Genomic DNA, 16,159 nt, shown 5'->3' with positions numbered 1-16,159 from the left:
GGTTCCATACTTCACACTTTAACAACACAACCGTTCAATGCTAAAGCTTCCCCATCTGTGCAGGGTTCCATACTTCATACTTTAACAACACAACCGTTCAATGCTAAGGCTTCCCACCAAATGGAATTGTCGAGGAGAGTCTACTGAACAAGCCAGGACCTGCCACAGACCAGAACTGCCATCTGCTAAGAAGTTATGAAGGTGGAGGCATTACTTTTCATTCAACCCTCGTATCTTTCCCTCACATCCAAACTTTCCTCTTTTTATTTACCACATTTTTGAGCACCCCCAAATCTTTAATAAACATTATTAAAATAAAAAGAGAATTGTGCACATGGCTAAAGATAATAATATGGTGGATTTCCCTTACTTCCGAGAGATAGATTTATAATAATGTAAGAAACCTTTATTTATATACCGCTCCATCTCCTCAAGAGGACTCAGGATGGTTTCCGGCATGTACAAAACAGTCAGTTGTCAAAACAACATACAACGGCATGAACAAACGAATGTAATAAAAACAATATCGTAAAACAGCAGTAAAAGCAGTTCCATCTAAAATAAACACAGTTCCAGTACTAAACAACATGAAGGAGTCCAATACAGTAATCAGGGCTGGAAGGTAGACAAAATCAATTAAAAGATAGGTAGAAATTTATATAATCAGCTCTAGATGGTACAGTAGAGTCTCACTTATCCAACATAAACGGGCCGGCAGAACGTTGGATAAGCGAATATGTTGGATAATAAGGAGGGATTAAGGAAAAGCCTATTAAACATCAAATTAGATTATGATTTTACAAATGAAGCACCAAAACATCTTCTTACACAACAAATTTGACAGAAAGAGTAGTTCAATATGCAGTAATGCTGTATAGTAATTACTGTATTTACGAATTTAGCACCAAAATATCACGATGTATTGAAAACATTGACTACAAAAATGCGTTGGATAAGCGAATGTTGGATAAGTGAGACTCTACTGTATTAATAATCTATCCTGCATTTTATTAGGTCCTTACCTTCTGTGCACATTAATTCATCATTTTATTTTTGCATTGCTGCCTCAGTTTCCCACCTATGGAGATGATAGAACTGTGCCTGGTTGTTGACTGATATTATCAACTATTGTTATAATAGTCTGGTTTCTATATTGTATTACTGTTTTTATCTTTTTATACTGTGAGTTGTGTTTATGTTGTTGTTTATTTTGTGCAATTATGTCGTCGAGCTCCACCCCGAGTCCCCATGGGGAGATGGTGGCGGGATATAAATCTATTATTATTATTATTATTATTATTATTATTATTATTATTATTTCAGTGTATTTCTCTCAGTCGACCTGATTGCACAGGTTCTGTATGTCGGCATTGCTTCCCTTTACTAAGATGAAGTTAGGAACCCTGGATCCCACTCACCAATAATAACCAGCTCTCTTCTCTTCTGTTCTTTGTGCAGAGACACCATTTTGCTCAAGCGATCGCTATCTTGAACACCCAGGGATGTAATATCTTTGATCATTTCTCCCGGAAGGTGAGTCTTGCTGTCAGTTTTCTTGGGCAGGTGAGGGGAAAACATTGGTATTTGGGACCTCTTGCATCTCGTCCATCTCTTTCTTGATTTGCTTGGCCCAGAACCAACACGAGACTATTATTCCAGGTAAAGAGCTCTGACCAAATTAGAAGAGAGCGGGACTAGGACTTCTCTCATCTAGGTTGAGATTCAACAGTGCTCTCCATAAGAAAATCATCCTCGTGATGGGAAATGGATAGATCAGTAGATAGGATCTTGTGAAAGTTTGGTCAGGGAAACCCATCCCTTAGCACATCCTCTCTCTCCACCTGCCCTGCTCCCACCTTTGATGTTTAATTCAGTATTCCTAGAGCCTATTTCTCAAGTCTCCAGCCCCTTCCTGGAATTTACCATTTCTGAGTTGCTGTGAGTCTTTTGAGCTGTATTGCCATGTCCCAGTAGCATTCTTTCCTGGACTTTCACCTGCAACGGTGGCTAATTGCATCTTTGTTTGTTCCGAGGTCTGTGGGAATGAGGCAAGTGGTCCAGGGTGGGAGAAAGAACTCCAACAACCACCGTGCCAGACAACACAGAGAAGCCATTGAAATCTATAGGCATGTGGACAACTTCAACAGAAAGGAGGAAACCATGAAAATGAACAAAATCTGGCTCCCAGTATTAAAAAAAAAACTCCAAAATCTGAACAGTAAATAAGGAGCAGCACTCTGAAAACAGAAGAATTCCAGACAGGAATCAATTATGGGCAGCTAATAACTCTGAACAAAGGATTCCCCCAGGTCAGGAGTTGAAGTTGGGAAGGCATTGCAGATTATTTCAGCCAGAGAAGTCAGCTATAGCAGGGCACGTGATGAACCAACCTGGACACAGAGTATTATCTGAGAACACAGAAATGCCGGACCACTTTCACAACCACCATGTCAGGCAACACAGAGAAGCCACTGAAATCCACAAGCACATGGAAAATTTCAACAGAAAGGAGTAAACCATGTAAATGAACAAAATCTGGACACCATTATTAAAAAAACAAAACCACCAGAATCAAGGCAGGAAATAAAGAACAACACTCAGAAATATGCCAGTTAACACCTCCCAAATGGAGGGTGCCTCCAGGCAACAACAGCCAGGCTTTGCAACTTCATGGTTACTCAGTGCTAACCAAGCTTGCTAATTGCAATGTTCACACTTACCTCAAACAGACAAGGGTTCTTTCTCCCAGCCTGGACATTATTCTATAGATATGTATATACAGTACACCCCACTTGCCTCATTCTCACAGGCCTCTGAACAAACCTCTAAGGATGCCAGCCACAAATGTAGGTGAAACATCAGGAGAGAATGCTGCTGGGACATGGCCATAGTATAGTACTGCATGTACAGGAGAAATGACAAAGCCCAGCAAACTATACAAGCCATGATGAGACATCAGCTATGATCAAGATGGAGCTAGTTAGGCTCAGTAAAACAGATTGGCAAACAACTGAGTGTTATACTCTTATTTTACTCCAACAGTGTTCACACAGTATGGTAACACAGTGTCTCTTTGCCCCCATAGGATTACCAAAGGATGCTGGACCTCATGAGAGACATTATCCTGGCCACGGACCTGGCCCACCATTTGAGGATCTTCAAAGATCTCCAGAAGATGGCTGAAGGTAAGATGACAGGGGAGAACCTTAAGGGAGAGAGTGCAACCATCGAGTAATACAGAAAAGTAAGACAAGTATAAGGTATCCCTTATCCAAAACTCTTGGGAGCCAAAGTATTCGGTGTTTTGCATTTTGGAATACTTGCATGTCCATCATGCAATACCTTGGAGATAGGAACCAAGTCTGAACATGAAACCCATCTATATGTCAGAGACACCTTATACACATAGAGTCTAAAGGTAATTTCATTGGATATTATAAACAATTTTGGGGATGGAACAAAATTTATGTATGTTGAACTGTTAGGAAGCAAAGGTGTTACTCTCAAAGCTACCTAAGGAGACCGTTCGGGGATTTTGGAGGTTTTTTTGGGTCAGGGATGGTTAAGCTGCATAACGACCAGAGGTGAATTCTGTCATTTTAACATTTGCAAAGAAAATACAGAAAGTTTTTCGATGCTTTGCCTCTGTCTTTAATCAGAATGGAGACTGTAGTAAAGCAAACTGAAGGAGACTTGGAAGGGCAGCTATGATAGAGTTAGCTGAGATCCTCAAGTATAAAGCTGCTACCATTAAATATTCAAGTTAGGATGGACCATGCCATGGTCTTCCTGATTTTTATGAACTGATCTGAAATCTGGTCAGTAAAGAGAGACCTCATGTGCAGAGGATTTAGCATATTTAAGGGATTCATAGCTTCAAGACCTCTGACCACTTTGGTTGACCTTCTCTGGACATGTTTCAACTTGGATAAATACTTCTTGAATCGTGACTGATTGATGAGCTAGCCCTCAGCTCACCCGTCAGACCACTCTGCAAACAGCGAAAGTGGCTTCGCTGATTTATGTCTGCTGAAGCCAGGGGCACTTAGGCTTTATTTACAATATTTACATAGCTAGTTAACCAAAACTATCCGGACACACACGAAGCACCTCCTCTGCATTCTGGCAGCTTGTGATGTATCTTCCTGTCACATAGCACAAACGGAAGTCCTTGCCATTTGCCCTTCCAGCAATCAATCAGGGCTGGCCAGAATTAACCTCTTGGCTGCTGGAATGCTTGCCGGAAAGAAACACACAATCCAACAGTAAACAATAGATTGAACATTTCACTCTATATCAACAAAAACACTAACAAATTCGTATAGAGTAGCCAGGTATTCCTGAACTGTACTTCACCTATTTTGGTTGCATTTCCCCTATTACACGTGGGGAGTTGTGGGAGCTGAAGCCCAAATACCTGGAGGGCTGAAGTTTGCCCATGCTTGATCTAGACATCATCATCATCATCAACAACAACAACAACAACAACACGTTATTTATAGAATCCCAGAGGGACTCAGGGGGGTTCCCAATACATCTGGCTAACATTCAATGCCAATCAAGAAACATATAACAAATTATATCACTAGTCACTAGGGATGAAGCCTGGAATCACATTGGCTTTTTAGCTTCACACTGTTGAGCAGTCTACCTGATGTTAATAATAGTAATAGTAGTAGTTGTTATTATTATTATTATTATTATTATTATTATTATTATTATTACTACAACAACTACAACAACATCCAAAAATACATCACACAGTCCTAGACACTTGGGAAGTGTTCGACTTGTGATTTTGTGATACAAAATCCAGCATATAGATTTCATTTGCTGTGTCATAGTGTGCCTTTGTGTCAATAATAATAATAATAATACATCAAACAGTCACAGTCCTAAACACTTGGGTAGTGTTCGATTTTGTGATACGAAATCCAGCATATAGATCTCGTTTGCTGTGTCATAGTGTGCCTTTGTGTCAATAATAATAATAATAATAATAATAATAATAATAATAATAATACATCACACAGTCACAGTCCTAAACACTTGGGAAGTGTTCGACTTGTGATTTTGTGATACGAAATCCAGCATATAGATCTCGTTTGCTGTGTCATAGTGTGCCTTTGTGTCAATAATAATAATAATAATAATAATAATAATAATAATACATCACACAGTCACAGTACTAAACACTTGGGAAGTGTTTGACTTGTGATTTTGTGGTACGAAATCCAGCATATAGATCTTGTTTGCTGTGTCATAGTGTGCCTTTGTGTCAATAATAATAATAATAATAATAATAATAATAATAATAATACATCACACAGTCACAGTCCTAAACACTTGGGAAGTGTTTGACTTGTGATTTTGTGGTACGAAATCCAGCATATAGATCTTGTTTGCTGTGTCATAGTGTGCCTTTGTGTCAATAATAATAATAATAATAATAATAATAATACATCACACAGTCACAGTCCTAAACCCTTGGGTGGTGTTCGACTTGTGATTTTGTGATATGAAATCCAGCATATAGATCTCATTTGCTGTGTCATACTCTGTCTTTGTGTCAATAATAATAATAATAATAATAATAATAATAATAATAATACATCACACAGTCACAGTCCTAAACACTTGGGAAGTGTTTGACTTGTGATTTTGTGGTACGAAATCCAGCATATAGATCTTGTTTGCTGTGTCATAGTGTGCCTTTGTGTCAATAATAATAATAATAATAATAATAATAATAATAATAATAATAATAATACATCACACAGTCACAGTCCTAAACCCTTGGGTGGTGTTCGACTTGTGATTTTGTGATATGAAATCCAGCATATAGATCTCATTTGCTGTGTCATACTCTGTCTTTGTGTCAAATAATAAAATAACAACTTTATTCTTGTATCCCACCCCATCTCCCCGAAGGGACTCGGGGCGGCTCACAGGGGGACCAAGCCCAAAATACACTACAAAATATAACAACAAAGTACATTTAAAACATATAAAAATGTATAATCAAAGGCATATAAAATACAATAAAAATACTCATAATAACCAATAGCCTTCTAGGCGCAGTGAGCATCATCAGGATTGGAGGTATGGTAGTAAGATTTATTTATGTGCAATATCTTGCAACCTCTGGGCTGAGCTGCTGTTTCCTTTCCCCGTCCAGTCGGCTACGACCCCAAGAACAAACAGCACCACAGCCTCCTGATTTGCCTTCTCATGACCTCCTGCGACCTCTCGGACCAGACCAAGGGCTGGAAAACCACCCGCAAGATTGCGGTGAGTGAAGAAATGGTCTGGCGGTAGTAACCTGGGTTTTAGGTTTCCAGCCTAAAAGGGCAGAATGACAAGTCCAGTGGAGAAAGGATGGGAGCTGTGGTCATTCAGGGACCTTTTGGCCAGTGGGACGGAGGGGTTTGGCCATTGGACTGTGACCCCAGAGACCAGGGTTCAAGTCCCTGATCAGCCATCATTGCATTGCTTGTTTTATTGCATTTCCAGGCTACCTATCTCCGAGAGTGAGGTCCAAAGAGGCTTCTAAAACCATTTATTACTCTATGTAATAATAACTGTGTAACAATAGCAGTTGCTTGTCCCCATTAGAGTAGACATTAGGGTTGTCCAAATATTCGTTATGTTTCTCGTTTCGTAATTATTTCGGATTGTTCTCGTTTTTTGAAACGAGTATTGAAACGTTTTCCCTGGGCGCAACTGGCAATGTAATTCAAACCATCATTGGCCCATTCTCTAATTCTATCTTAAAATTTTTGTTAATTTTTTTCCTTCCAAATTTTTTTTTAATATTTTTTAAAAATTATTTTTTATTTATTTTTTTGTTTCTGCAACCTAACATGAATGGGAGCCTAGTGCAGCCTAACATGGCCACTCCCTGGCCAATCAGAGTCTTCCACGATGGCTGCCAAAGGTGGGGGCTAGCGTCCTTCGTGTCCACGTGGAGGATCTCTATGAAAATCCCCAACCACAGCCGACCCAAGCCATTCTGGGTTGGGATACCGAGGAGTGAGGGTGTTTGGCGCACGCTAGGAAGCTGCTGCTTGCTTGTTTGGGGGAGAGAGGGCTAACTGGGGGTAGAGTGTTTCTGTTGTTGCTGGTTTGATATTGTGTTTTTTTGGGGGGAAATTGGCTGGGGGCTTGGGGCAGAGTCCTTGCTGTGGCTGGCTTTAGGGAACTTTTTTTTCCAAAGGACGTCTGCGTCCCTGCTAGTGCTGAGCTTGGGGTGCTTTCCATCTACTCCTGTGGGAGACCTTTTGCCTTTTTGTTTTCTTTTTTGGAATTTAGCAATCACCACATCAGCCCTTCTTTGCAATCCTGAAAGGGGGGGGGGGACTTGAAAATAATAGTTTCCAAAGGACGTCTGCGTTCCTGCAAATGCATTGCTTCCCTCCCGCTCCATTTGTAATCCCAAGCCCCCAGGCTGAGTGTTATTGCAGCAATCACAAAGACACACATTGTTTTCAAACCTAAAGGGTACATTGGAAGAAATAGTTTCCAAAGGACGTGAGGCACCTGCCAAGGCATTGCTTCCCTCACGCTCCATTTCTATTCCCAAGCCTTGGGCTGAGTTTTATTTCTGCAGTCACAAAGTCAGACATTGATTTGATTCAATAGAGGGTCCACAGCAATTTATAGTTTCCAAAGGACGTTGCCAATCCTGTCAAGGCATTGCTTGGCGTGTGCTGCATTTCTAATCCAAAGTCCTCAGCCAGAGTTTCATTTTTGCAATCACAAGGTCAGCCAGTGGCACCATTGATCAAAAGGTTCAAAGGCAATTTATAGTTTCCAAAGGACAGTGGCACTCCTGCCAAGGCATTGCTTGGCGTGTGCTGCATTTCTAATCCAAAGTCTACACAAGTAGAAGAGGGACTTTTACAGTGATAAGAACCCGATTGAACAGGAAATAAGACTTTCAAACCAGGAACAGGTTTCTTCAAATATTGAAAAATAGTGTATTATAAAAAGTTATGAAAATTCGCCAAAAATCATAGGAGACATAGGAAAATCATAGGAAACATTCTGCAATTTGTTGAGCAAAGAGTGTGGAATGTGTTCTCCCACTGTACCAAATTTGATGAGAATAGCTCAAGAAATGAGGGCGGGAGACCCCCAGAAAAGTCCCCCCCCCGGTTTCCTGTTTTTTTGGCGATTGCGCATGCGTGTCCGCCATTTTAGAAACATTTTAGAAACATTACGAATTTTCGGAAATATCCGAAAATTTTGGGTGAAACATTAAGAAATCATTTCTATATCGAAGAGCCGGCACCCCCTACTTTAGAAACGAGAATTGAAACATTTTTTCCATCAATCGAACAAGCCTAGTAGACATCGAAGAGAGCTTCCAAACAATTAAAAATTCACTGTGATAGCATTGGTTGATGTTGCATTGGTTGATGTTGCATGATGTTGCAAGGACCTTTTTGGCTGTGGCACCCCAAGAATTACATTTCGTTGGTTAATTCCAACTAAAAGGGACCCATTCGATCTGTTGAATGGTGAGTCAACACAAAAGCAAATCCCATTGATTCCATGGGTCTACTTTAGTCAGGATAAGAACAAAACTTATGCCCATATTTGGAATTAATTCCCTTGGAGACCTAAGTTGATTTCCATCAGTACATTGTTGAAATGTACCTGTCTATTAATGACTTTGAAGCATCATTTATTTTTTCCAAACTGTATGTCTATTTCAAAAATTAAAATAAGACATTTCTGTCAGGGGGAGAGATGAAATCCGACCTTCGCCCTGACCTGTTGATAAGTCTCACCTTCCACTCATCAGTCAGACCACATGTGCTTCTGCAAAGTGGCACCGACAAACGACACCTCAGCCGTTGATTATCTGCTGATCCCAGCGGTAATAGGCTTTATTTATATACAAGGCTATTTACAACTCCAATCACCATAACTCTCCGGGCACATGTTCCCCAGCAAGGGAAAAGCATGGCACGCCCATTCAGCAAGCCGACAATCTGTTATCTGAACAAGTCTTCCCAACATTCCACAGTCTATGACGAATGTTCTCTTCGGTCATGCAGTTGAAACGGAAGTCTTGACCCATTGGCCCTGCAGGCTATCAATCAGGGCTGGCATGTAATTAACTCCTGTACTGCTGGAAAGCTTTCCGGAACACAGAAGCACAATCCAACAGCAAACATTCGATGTAACATTTCACTCTACAACAACAAAACACGCTAACAATTTCTTATATGTTCTTCAATGGCTTTTGCTTCTTGTTCCAGGAGCTGATTTACAAGGAGTTCTTCTCCCAGGGAGACCTGGTAAGTACAAAGACATGGAAGCCATCCTGAGTTGTCGGCAACTTTGGAGGGTCAAAGAGTATATTTGGGGCTCTCCCCTATGGATTCCTGCCCCAAATTGCAAGTGCTTGCCCTAAAGGCCTCCCAAAATATCATGGGAACACCGGATGCCACGACTGACGCTCCCATCTGATGTTCTCTTTAGGAGAAAGCCATGGGCAACCGGCCGATGGAGATGATGGACCGGGAGAAGGCCTACATCCCAGAGCTGCAGATCAGCTTCATGGAGCACATTGCAATGCCCATCTACAAGTAAGTACTAACAACAATGCAGCAAAGAGGGTACTCTTTGTAATTTGGCATTACAATTGCTGCCTGCTTAGAATTTGTTCTCCCAAAACCAAAGTGTTAGAACACTGAACCAGTAATGGAAAAGGAAAACCTTGGGGTGCATCTATGCTGCATAATGGATCCACTTTAAGTGCCCTGGCTGAATGGTATGAAATCACTTAGTTTTACAAGGTCTTTCGCCTTCTCTGCCAAAGAATGCTGATGCCTCACCAAACTACAAATCCCAGGATTTCATAGCATTGAGGTATAGCCATTAAATTAGCGATGGTGTCCCTCAAAAGGAGCTCCTGAAGCAGCTTCCCCTTTTGCTTTGGTTCTGCACTAACATTACCTTATTATGTGAGTTGAAGTCCAAAACACCTGGAAGGCCAAAGTTTGCCCATGCCTGCTGTTGTAGCCCTGCTGCTTACTTGATCCCTTTTCCACCCAAACACCACACATATGAACAAGAATAGTAAGTTTATTAAGAAAATAGTATCTAATATAAAAACACTTTCAAAATACATCCATGAGCTAGATTTCCAGGAGTTTTAAAAAAAGCAAGGACCAACTCTGAATAGGAATCCCAAAAATCACTTAAGGCAAAAGTAAGAAATGTAATCCAAGGGTTGCTGCACTTAAACTATAATTATATCCTAAAGCTTGAAAGCATGAGCATGACCATAATCCAAAACCTTGATACTTGAATTTGACCATAATCCCAATGGCTTGAAACTTGAAAAAAGATTTGTAATCTAAACAGGAGGCATGGAACTTAAATAGGAAAACAAGATCCAGACCCAAGAACAGAACTCCCAACTCGGAGCTCCCAAGACAGGCAACTCAACACATGAAAATCCAACGTTGATCTCCCCACCGAACATTGATTCCAATTCCTTAAGAATACTCCCGCTTGTCCATAACATCACTCTTTCTCACAGCTGGGTTCCCTTTGTTGATCTTTCAGTCTCTGGGAACAATGAATTTGTCTCTGTTTCACACTATCCCTTTTGATCTGCAAATGCTGGGTTATAAGTAACTCTCCTGTCTCCTCCACATTCCTGGCCGATTCTCATGAGAATCACTCCCTGTTTCCCCTACAACAGATCTACCCAAAACATTCCCATCGTCTCAAAGAACTTTCGTTTTCCCCCACAGAAACACCAGTCTCAACCAGAAAATCCTAACCCTCATCCTCAGAGGCTTCACAGGCCTCAACATCTTTCTTACAGCATTATTGTCATGACCCTTTTAAAGCCATACCATAAAGGTCAACGCAAGACATTTAGGTTCCTGCCCTGCATTTAGGTTCCTACCCTTTGATTCTACAACATCATTGCCTGATGGTTGACTTTGTCACGGGATGCTAGTACGTGAAGTGATTCATAGTTTTCAAATCATTTCCTCCCTGAAGCGCTGCAAGCTGGATACTAGCAAGTATCCCAGAAGCAAGCAAAATACAGCAAAGTCCTTTCCCAGCAACAACATGCTTCACCCCGTCTATCAGCAGAGTCCAACTACCAGCATCTGACCTTATCTACACACTGTTTAATAAACTCACGGATTCAGGTTTTCATCCAAAATATTTGTGGGCTTTAATCTTCACAATTGCAATATATACAAATGTACAATCAGGATAACCGGACTCACTTTCAGCTTGTTATTGCAAACAATCTGAGTCATCAGATAGTCATATACAACATATGCAGATACTCACAGAGTCACAAAGGAGAGAGAAAGATGGATCCTTTCATCCTCCTTATATAGCCACCTGCTGATAGGTCATCGATAAGGGTCTCTGGCTGATGCAACCTGTTTGCAATAACCGTCATACTGTTATGTCTCAGCCATTATTATACCCCCTTAGGTATTGCATCATGTCATTCACAGTCACATCCAGGTGCTTTCAATATACTATATGTTCATCAAACAGTATTTTATTCTACCATTAGAAATGCTTTGCCATTTCTATCTAGCAGACTTTTGGCCTGTTTCCTCTCCGCAGGCTGCTCCAAGACCTCTTCCCCCGGTCGGCCGAGCTGTATGAGCGGGTGGCCAGTAACCGGGAGCACTGGACCAAAGTCTCGCACAAGTTCACCATCCGGGGCCTGCCCAGCAACAACTCCCTGGACTTCCTGGATGAAGAATACGACCTGCAGACCATGGGAGAAGACAGCGAGGACAGCATCAGGATGAACGGCTGCCTGGAAGACGGGCACCTGGAGGAGGGGGAGGAGCTGGAATGATGCCCCGCCCTGGGGAGGCGGAGCCGGGAGGAAGCCCCACCTCCCCTACTTTGCAGGGACCGGACACACACAAGTGCAACTTTTTGTAACCAGGATGGGGCTGATTTTTGGAAACAAACAATCATGGTTCTTATTTATATTACAGGCCCCCCTCGCGGCAAGCGTTTTCTTCTACCCAAGCCCTCCTGACACCGCCCCCACCCCATCTCCCATGATGCTCTCCTGCCTCTCCCCGGCTTCATCCATTGACCCACAGGACTCTGCCAGCTTGCGGTTGTTGACTGCACTGTTGCGTTGTTGAGTTTGATGAATGCACAACCTTCTCACAGTCCTCCTCTCCCCTGCTTCCCCCGCTTCCACTGCTTCCTTGGTTCAAACATTGCAACATTGACCATTGACATCTTGCTAGAGAGTCGTTTTTGGCTTCTGGTTTGCAGGTGGAAACTCAGTCCAGGGCTTCTGGTTTGCAGACAGAAACAAAATCTAGGGCTTCTGGTTTGCAGACAGAAACGAAATCTAGGGCTTCTGGTTTGCAGACAGAAACAAAATCTAGGGCTTTTGGTTTGTGGGTAGGAAGCAAATCCAGGGCTTCTGGTTTGCAGATAGAACCTAAGCCAATGATCCTGGTTTGCAAGCAGAAGTCAAATCCAGTGTTTCTCGTTTGCCAGATAGAAACCAAAACCAGGACACCTGGTTTGCAGATAGAAATTACATCCAGGGCTTCTGGATCACAGATGAACCCAATCCAATGATTCGGATTTGCAAATAGAAACCAAATCCAGGGTCCCTGATTTGCAGATAGAAAAACAGAACCAAGGCCTCTGGTTTGCAGATAGAAACCAAATCCAGGGCTCCTGGTTTGCAAGGTTGAAACTAATTTCAGTGCTTCTGGTTTGCAGATAGAAACCAAATCAAATGTCTCCGGTTTCAGATAGAAACCAAATCAAATGTCTCTGGTTTGCAGATAGAAACCAAATCCAGAGTGTCTGCTTTTAAGTTTGTCACCCAATCCAGAGCATCTGGTTTGCAAGGTAGAACTCTAATCCAGGGTGTTTGCAGATGGAAACCAACATAGGGCTTCTGGTCTGCAGGTCGAAACCAAATCCAGGACATCTGGTTTGCAAGGTAGAAACCTCATCCAGTATGTCTGCTTTGCAGATAGAAGCCAAGTCCAAAGCTTCGGGTTTTGGGGTCAAAACCAATTCAGGGCCTCTGGTTTGCAGATAAAAAACAAGTCCAGAGCTTCTGCTTTGAAGTTAGAAACTCAGTCCAGAGCATCTGGCTTGCAGATGGAAACCCAATCCAGGGCTTCTGGTCTGCAAGTCAAAACCAAATCCAGGGCATCTGGTTTGCAAGGTAGATACCACATTCTGGACCTCTGCTTTTCAGATAGAAACCAAATCCAGGGCTTCAGTTTTGCAGGAAAAAGGAGGCCCTCAATGGCCAGAGATATGGACAAAGCATTCTCACTCATTGTCTTCTCCCTCTGGGTTGAATTCTCTTTGGGCAGGGAAGAATATTTGGGGATGAACCAACCAAGGGAGTCTTTGAAAGAACTTTACTTTGTAATTCAGCTTTACAAATGGATGACCAGGCTCGTCCATTGGTGGTCTGTAAGTGAAGGAGAAGCAACCCAAGGTTTTGCAAACAGGGTTTCAAGTCGCCCTCATTCTCACGCCATTCCACCGAATTCTGGGCCCCCATATGATGCAACCTGGGGTTATTCCGCGTTTGTAGCCTCTGGTGCTCACCAGCAATGGGCAGAATTCCCCATCCATCCTTTCTACAAATAATACAGGTTTCCTAAGTTAATTTTCTGGGTTTCCTTTTGATCTTTTCCGATTTGGACCTCGGTTAAGCTTCTGGTCCCCAAGAGTCACATAACATATTAGTGGGGAAACATACTTGTTTTCAGTTCAATATTTGAAGGCCTTTTCACAAACCGGATGATTGGGGTCCGATCCAAAGCTGTGCCTGGAAATGCATTATCATTGGTTTCATTCTGGTATATATATAAAAGGGTAATGAAATTTCGGCCTAGGACAAAACAACAAAACTACACATCCCAGAAACACTAAACTTGGCAGCACAACCCCTCATCCATGCCTCTACGTTCATACAACAAAAAGCTCCAGCTACTCCAGAAAACAGCCAGGCTTTGAGACTGCAAGGCTATTCACTGCTATTCCACCTGGCCAACAAAGGATTCCCATAAGCCACAGCAACGCGTGGCCGGGCAAAGCTAGTTATCTATATATATAAAAATGTGCATAATTCCCATGGAGTAAACAACAAAACCACTGGACCAAATCACACCAAATTTGGCCACAAAAGATATAGTCATCCAATCTATGCCTTTCCATCAAAAACCCCCATAAAATTAGGTCCAAATTACAGAAAAAACCCAAAACCAAAAATTACAAACCACACATGCCCCTGGGAAACTTGGTGACATTAGCCAGGTGGGCGGGGCTTCAATGTGTGACTGAGCACAGGTAGACATATTCCAGATAGGAAACAACCAGAGCCAGCTAACACCTCCCAACAAAGGATTCCCCCTCAGAGGAGTTGTTGTTGTTGTTGTTGTTGTTATTATTATTGGGTTCCTCGGAAATGAATCAAAATGAACAAAACCTCACAGCCAGCATTAAAAAAACTCCACAATTGGGACAGTAAATAAAGACCAACACTCTGAAAATAAGAGGAAACACCAGAGCCAGCTAACACCTCCCAACAAAAGATTCCCCCTCAGAGTAGTAGTAGTAGTAGTAATAGTAGTTGTTGTTGTTATTATTAATGGGTTCCTGGGAACCATCAAAATGAACAAAACCTCGCAGCCAGCATTAAAAAAACTCCACAATCCAGACAGTAAATAAAGAACAATACTCTGAAAGTAAGGGTCAGGAAACAACCAGGGCCAGCTAACACCTCCCAACAAATGATTCCCCTAGAGAGGAAACAACCATGCTTTGAAGCTGCAAGCCCATTCAGTGCTAATCAAGGTGACTAATTATAACATTCATACTTGCCTCCACAAGCAAAAACCCACTTAGGACGAGGCCACAGCAACACGCGGCAGTTGGGAAACATTGAGGATCTGTTGTCGAAGGCTTTCATGGCCTGGATCACAGAGTTGTTGTGTGTTTTCCAGGCTGTATGGCCATGTTCCAGAAGCATTCTCTCCTGACGTTTCACCCACATCTGTGGCAGGCATCCTCAGAGGTTGGAAGGTATATGGAGAAACTAAGCAAGGAAGCTTCATATATCTGTGGAAGGTCCTGGATGGAGGAAAGAACTCTTGTCTGTTGGAGGCCAGTGTGAATGTTGTAATGAATCACCTTGATTAGCATTGAATGGCCTTCCCTGCCTCACATCCTGGCCTGAAGAATCCTTTGTTCAGAGTCATTAGCTGCCCCTGATTGACTCATGTCTGGAATTCTTCTGTTTTCAGAGTGCTGCTCCTTATTTACTGTTTACTGATTTTGGAGTTTTTTTAAATTCTGGTAGCCAGATTTTGTTCATTGTCATGGTTCCCTCCTTTCTGGTGAAATTCTGTTGAAAATGAACAATATCTGGCTACCAGTAGCCCCAGGCCAGGAAACGAAGCTGGGAAGGCCATTTAATGCTAATCAAGGTGATGAATTACAACATTCACACTGGCCTCCAACTGACAAGAGTTCTTCTCTCAACCTGGACCTTCCACAGATATATATAAACCTTCCTTGTTTAGTTTTTCCAATATCCTCTCTGAGGATGCTTGCCATAGATGTGGGTGAAACGTCAGGAGAGAATGTTTCAGGAACATGGCCAGACAGCCCGGAAAACACACAACAACATTGAGGATCGATGGTCAGTGTAGCTTTGCAGTTACACTGAAAGAAGAAAGGCTGGGCTGTGGCTTTATTTGCCTAATTCAAGAAAGCAGAGGGATTTTAAAAGTGAGATATGGCAACATTGGTCTGTCTGCAAGCTCTGGACGAACTATCAACTTCTTAAAAACTTCCCTATTTCTTGAAGAGCACCATTCATGTTTGAAATAAGGAGAAAATATACATTTAACTCCACTTGAACTTAAGTGCAGTGTTTATATGAGTTTTGCAACAACCATCTGAAATTACTGGCCGGATGAGACATATCATCACTTTTCACCATCCTAGAGTTGGAAGAGATCTCATGGACCATCCAGTCCAGCCCCATTCTGGCAACGAGCAGGAAAATCACATTCAAAGCTCCCCCGACAGATGGCCATCCAGCCTCTGTTTGAAAGCCTCCAAAGAAGGAGCCTCCACCACATTC

General features: G+C 42.1%; 1 protein-coding gene across 1 annotated transcript; it reads left to right on the top strand.

Annotated features, from left to right (window-relative positions):
• Window positions 1-1,458: 1,458 nt before the first annotated feature.
• On the top strand, window positions 1,459-13,675 carry pde2a (phosphodiesterase 2A; the record flags this gene model as incomplete). Its single annotated transcript, XM_062977049.1, is given in 6 exon segments — window positions 1,459-1,533; window positions 3,086-3,185; window positions 6,179-6,291; window positions 9,270-9,308; window positions 9,493-9,599; window positions 11,623-13,675. Coding segments are annotated over 6 exon segments (675 nt in total), but the record flags the coding sequence as incomplete, so codon positions are not given.
• Window positions 13,676-16,159: the final 2,484 nt, after the last annotated feature.

This window comes from Anolis carolinensis, chromosome 3 (assembly GCF_035594765.1).
Source record: "Anolis carolinensis isolate JA03-04 chromosome 3, rAnoCar3.1.pri, whole genome shotgun sequence".
NCBI classification, from domain to species: Eukaryota; Metazoa; Chordata; class Lepidosauria; order Squamata; family Dactyloidae; genus Anolis; species Anolis carolinensis.
Note: the sequence above shows the minus strand (reverse complement) of the source record. Positions and strands in the feature narration are given on the sequence as shown.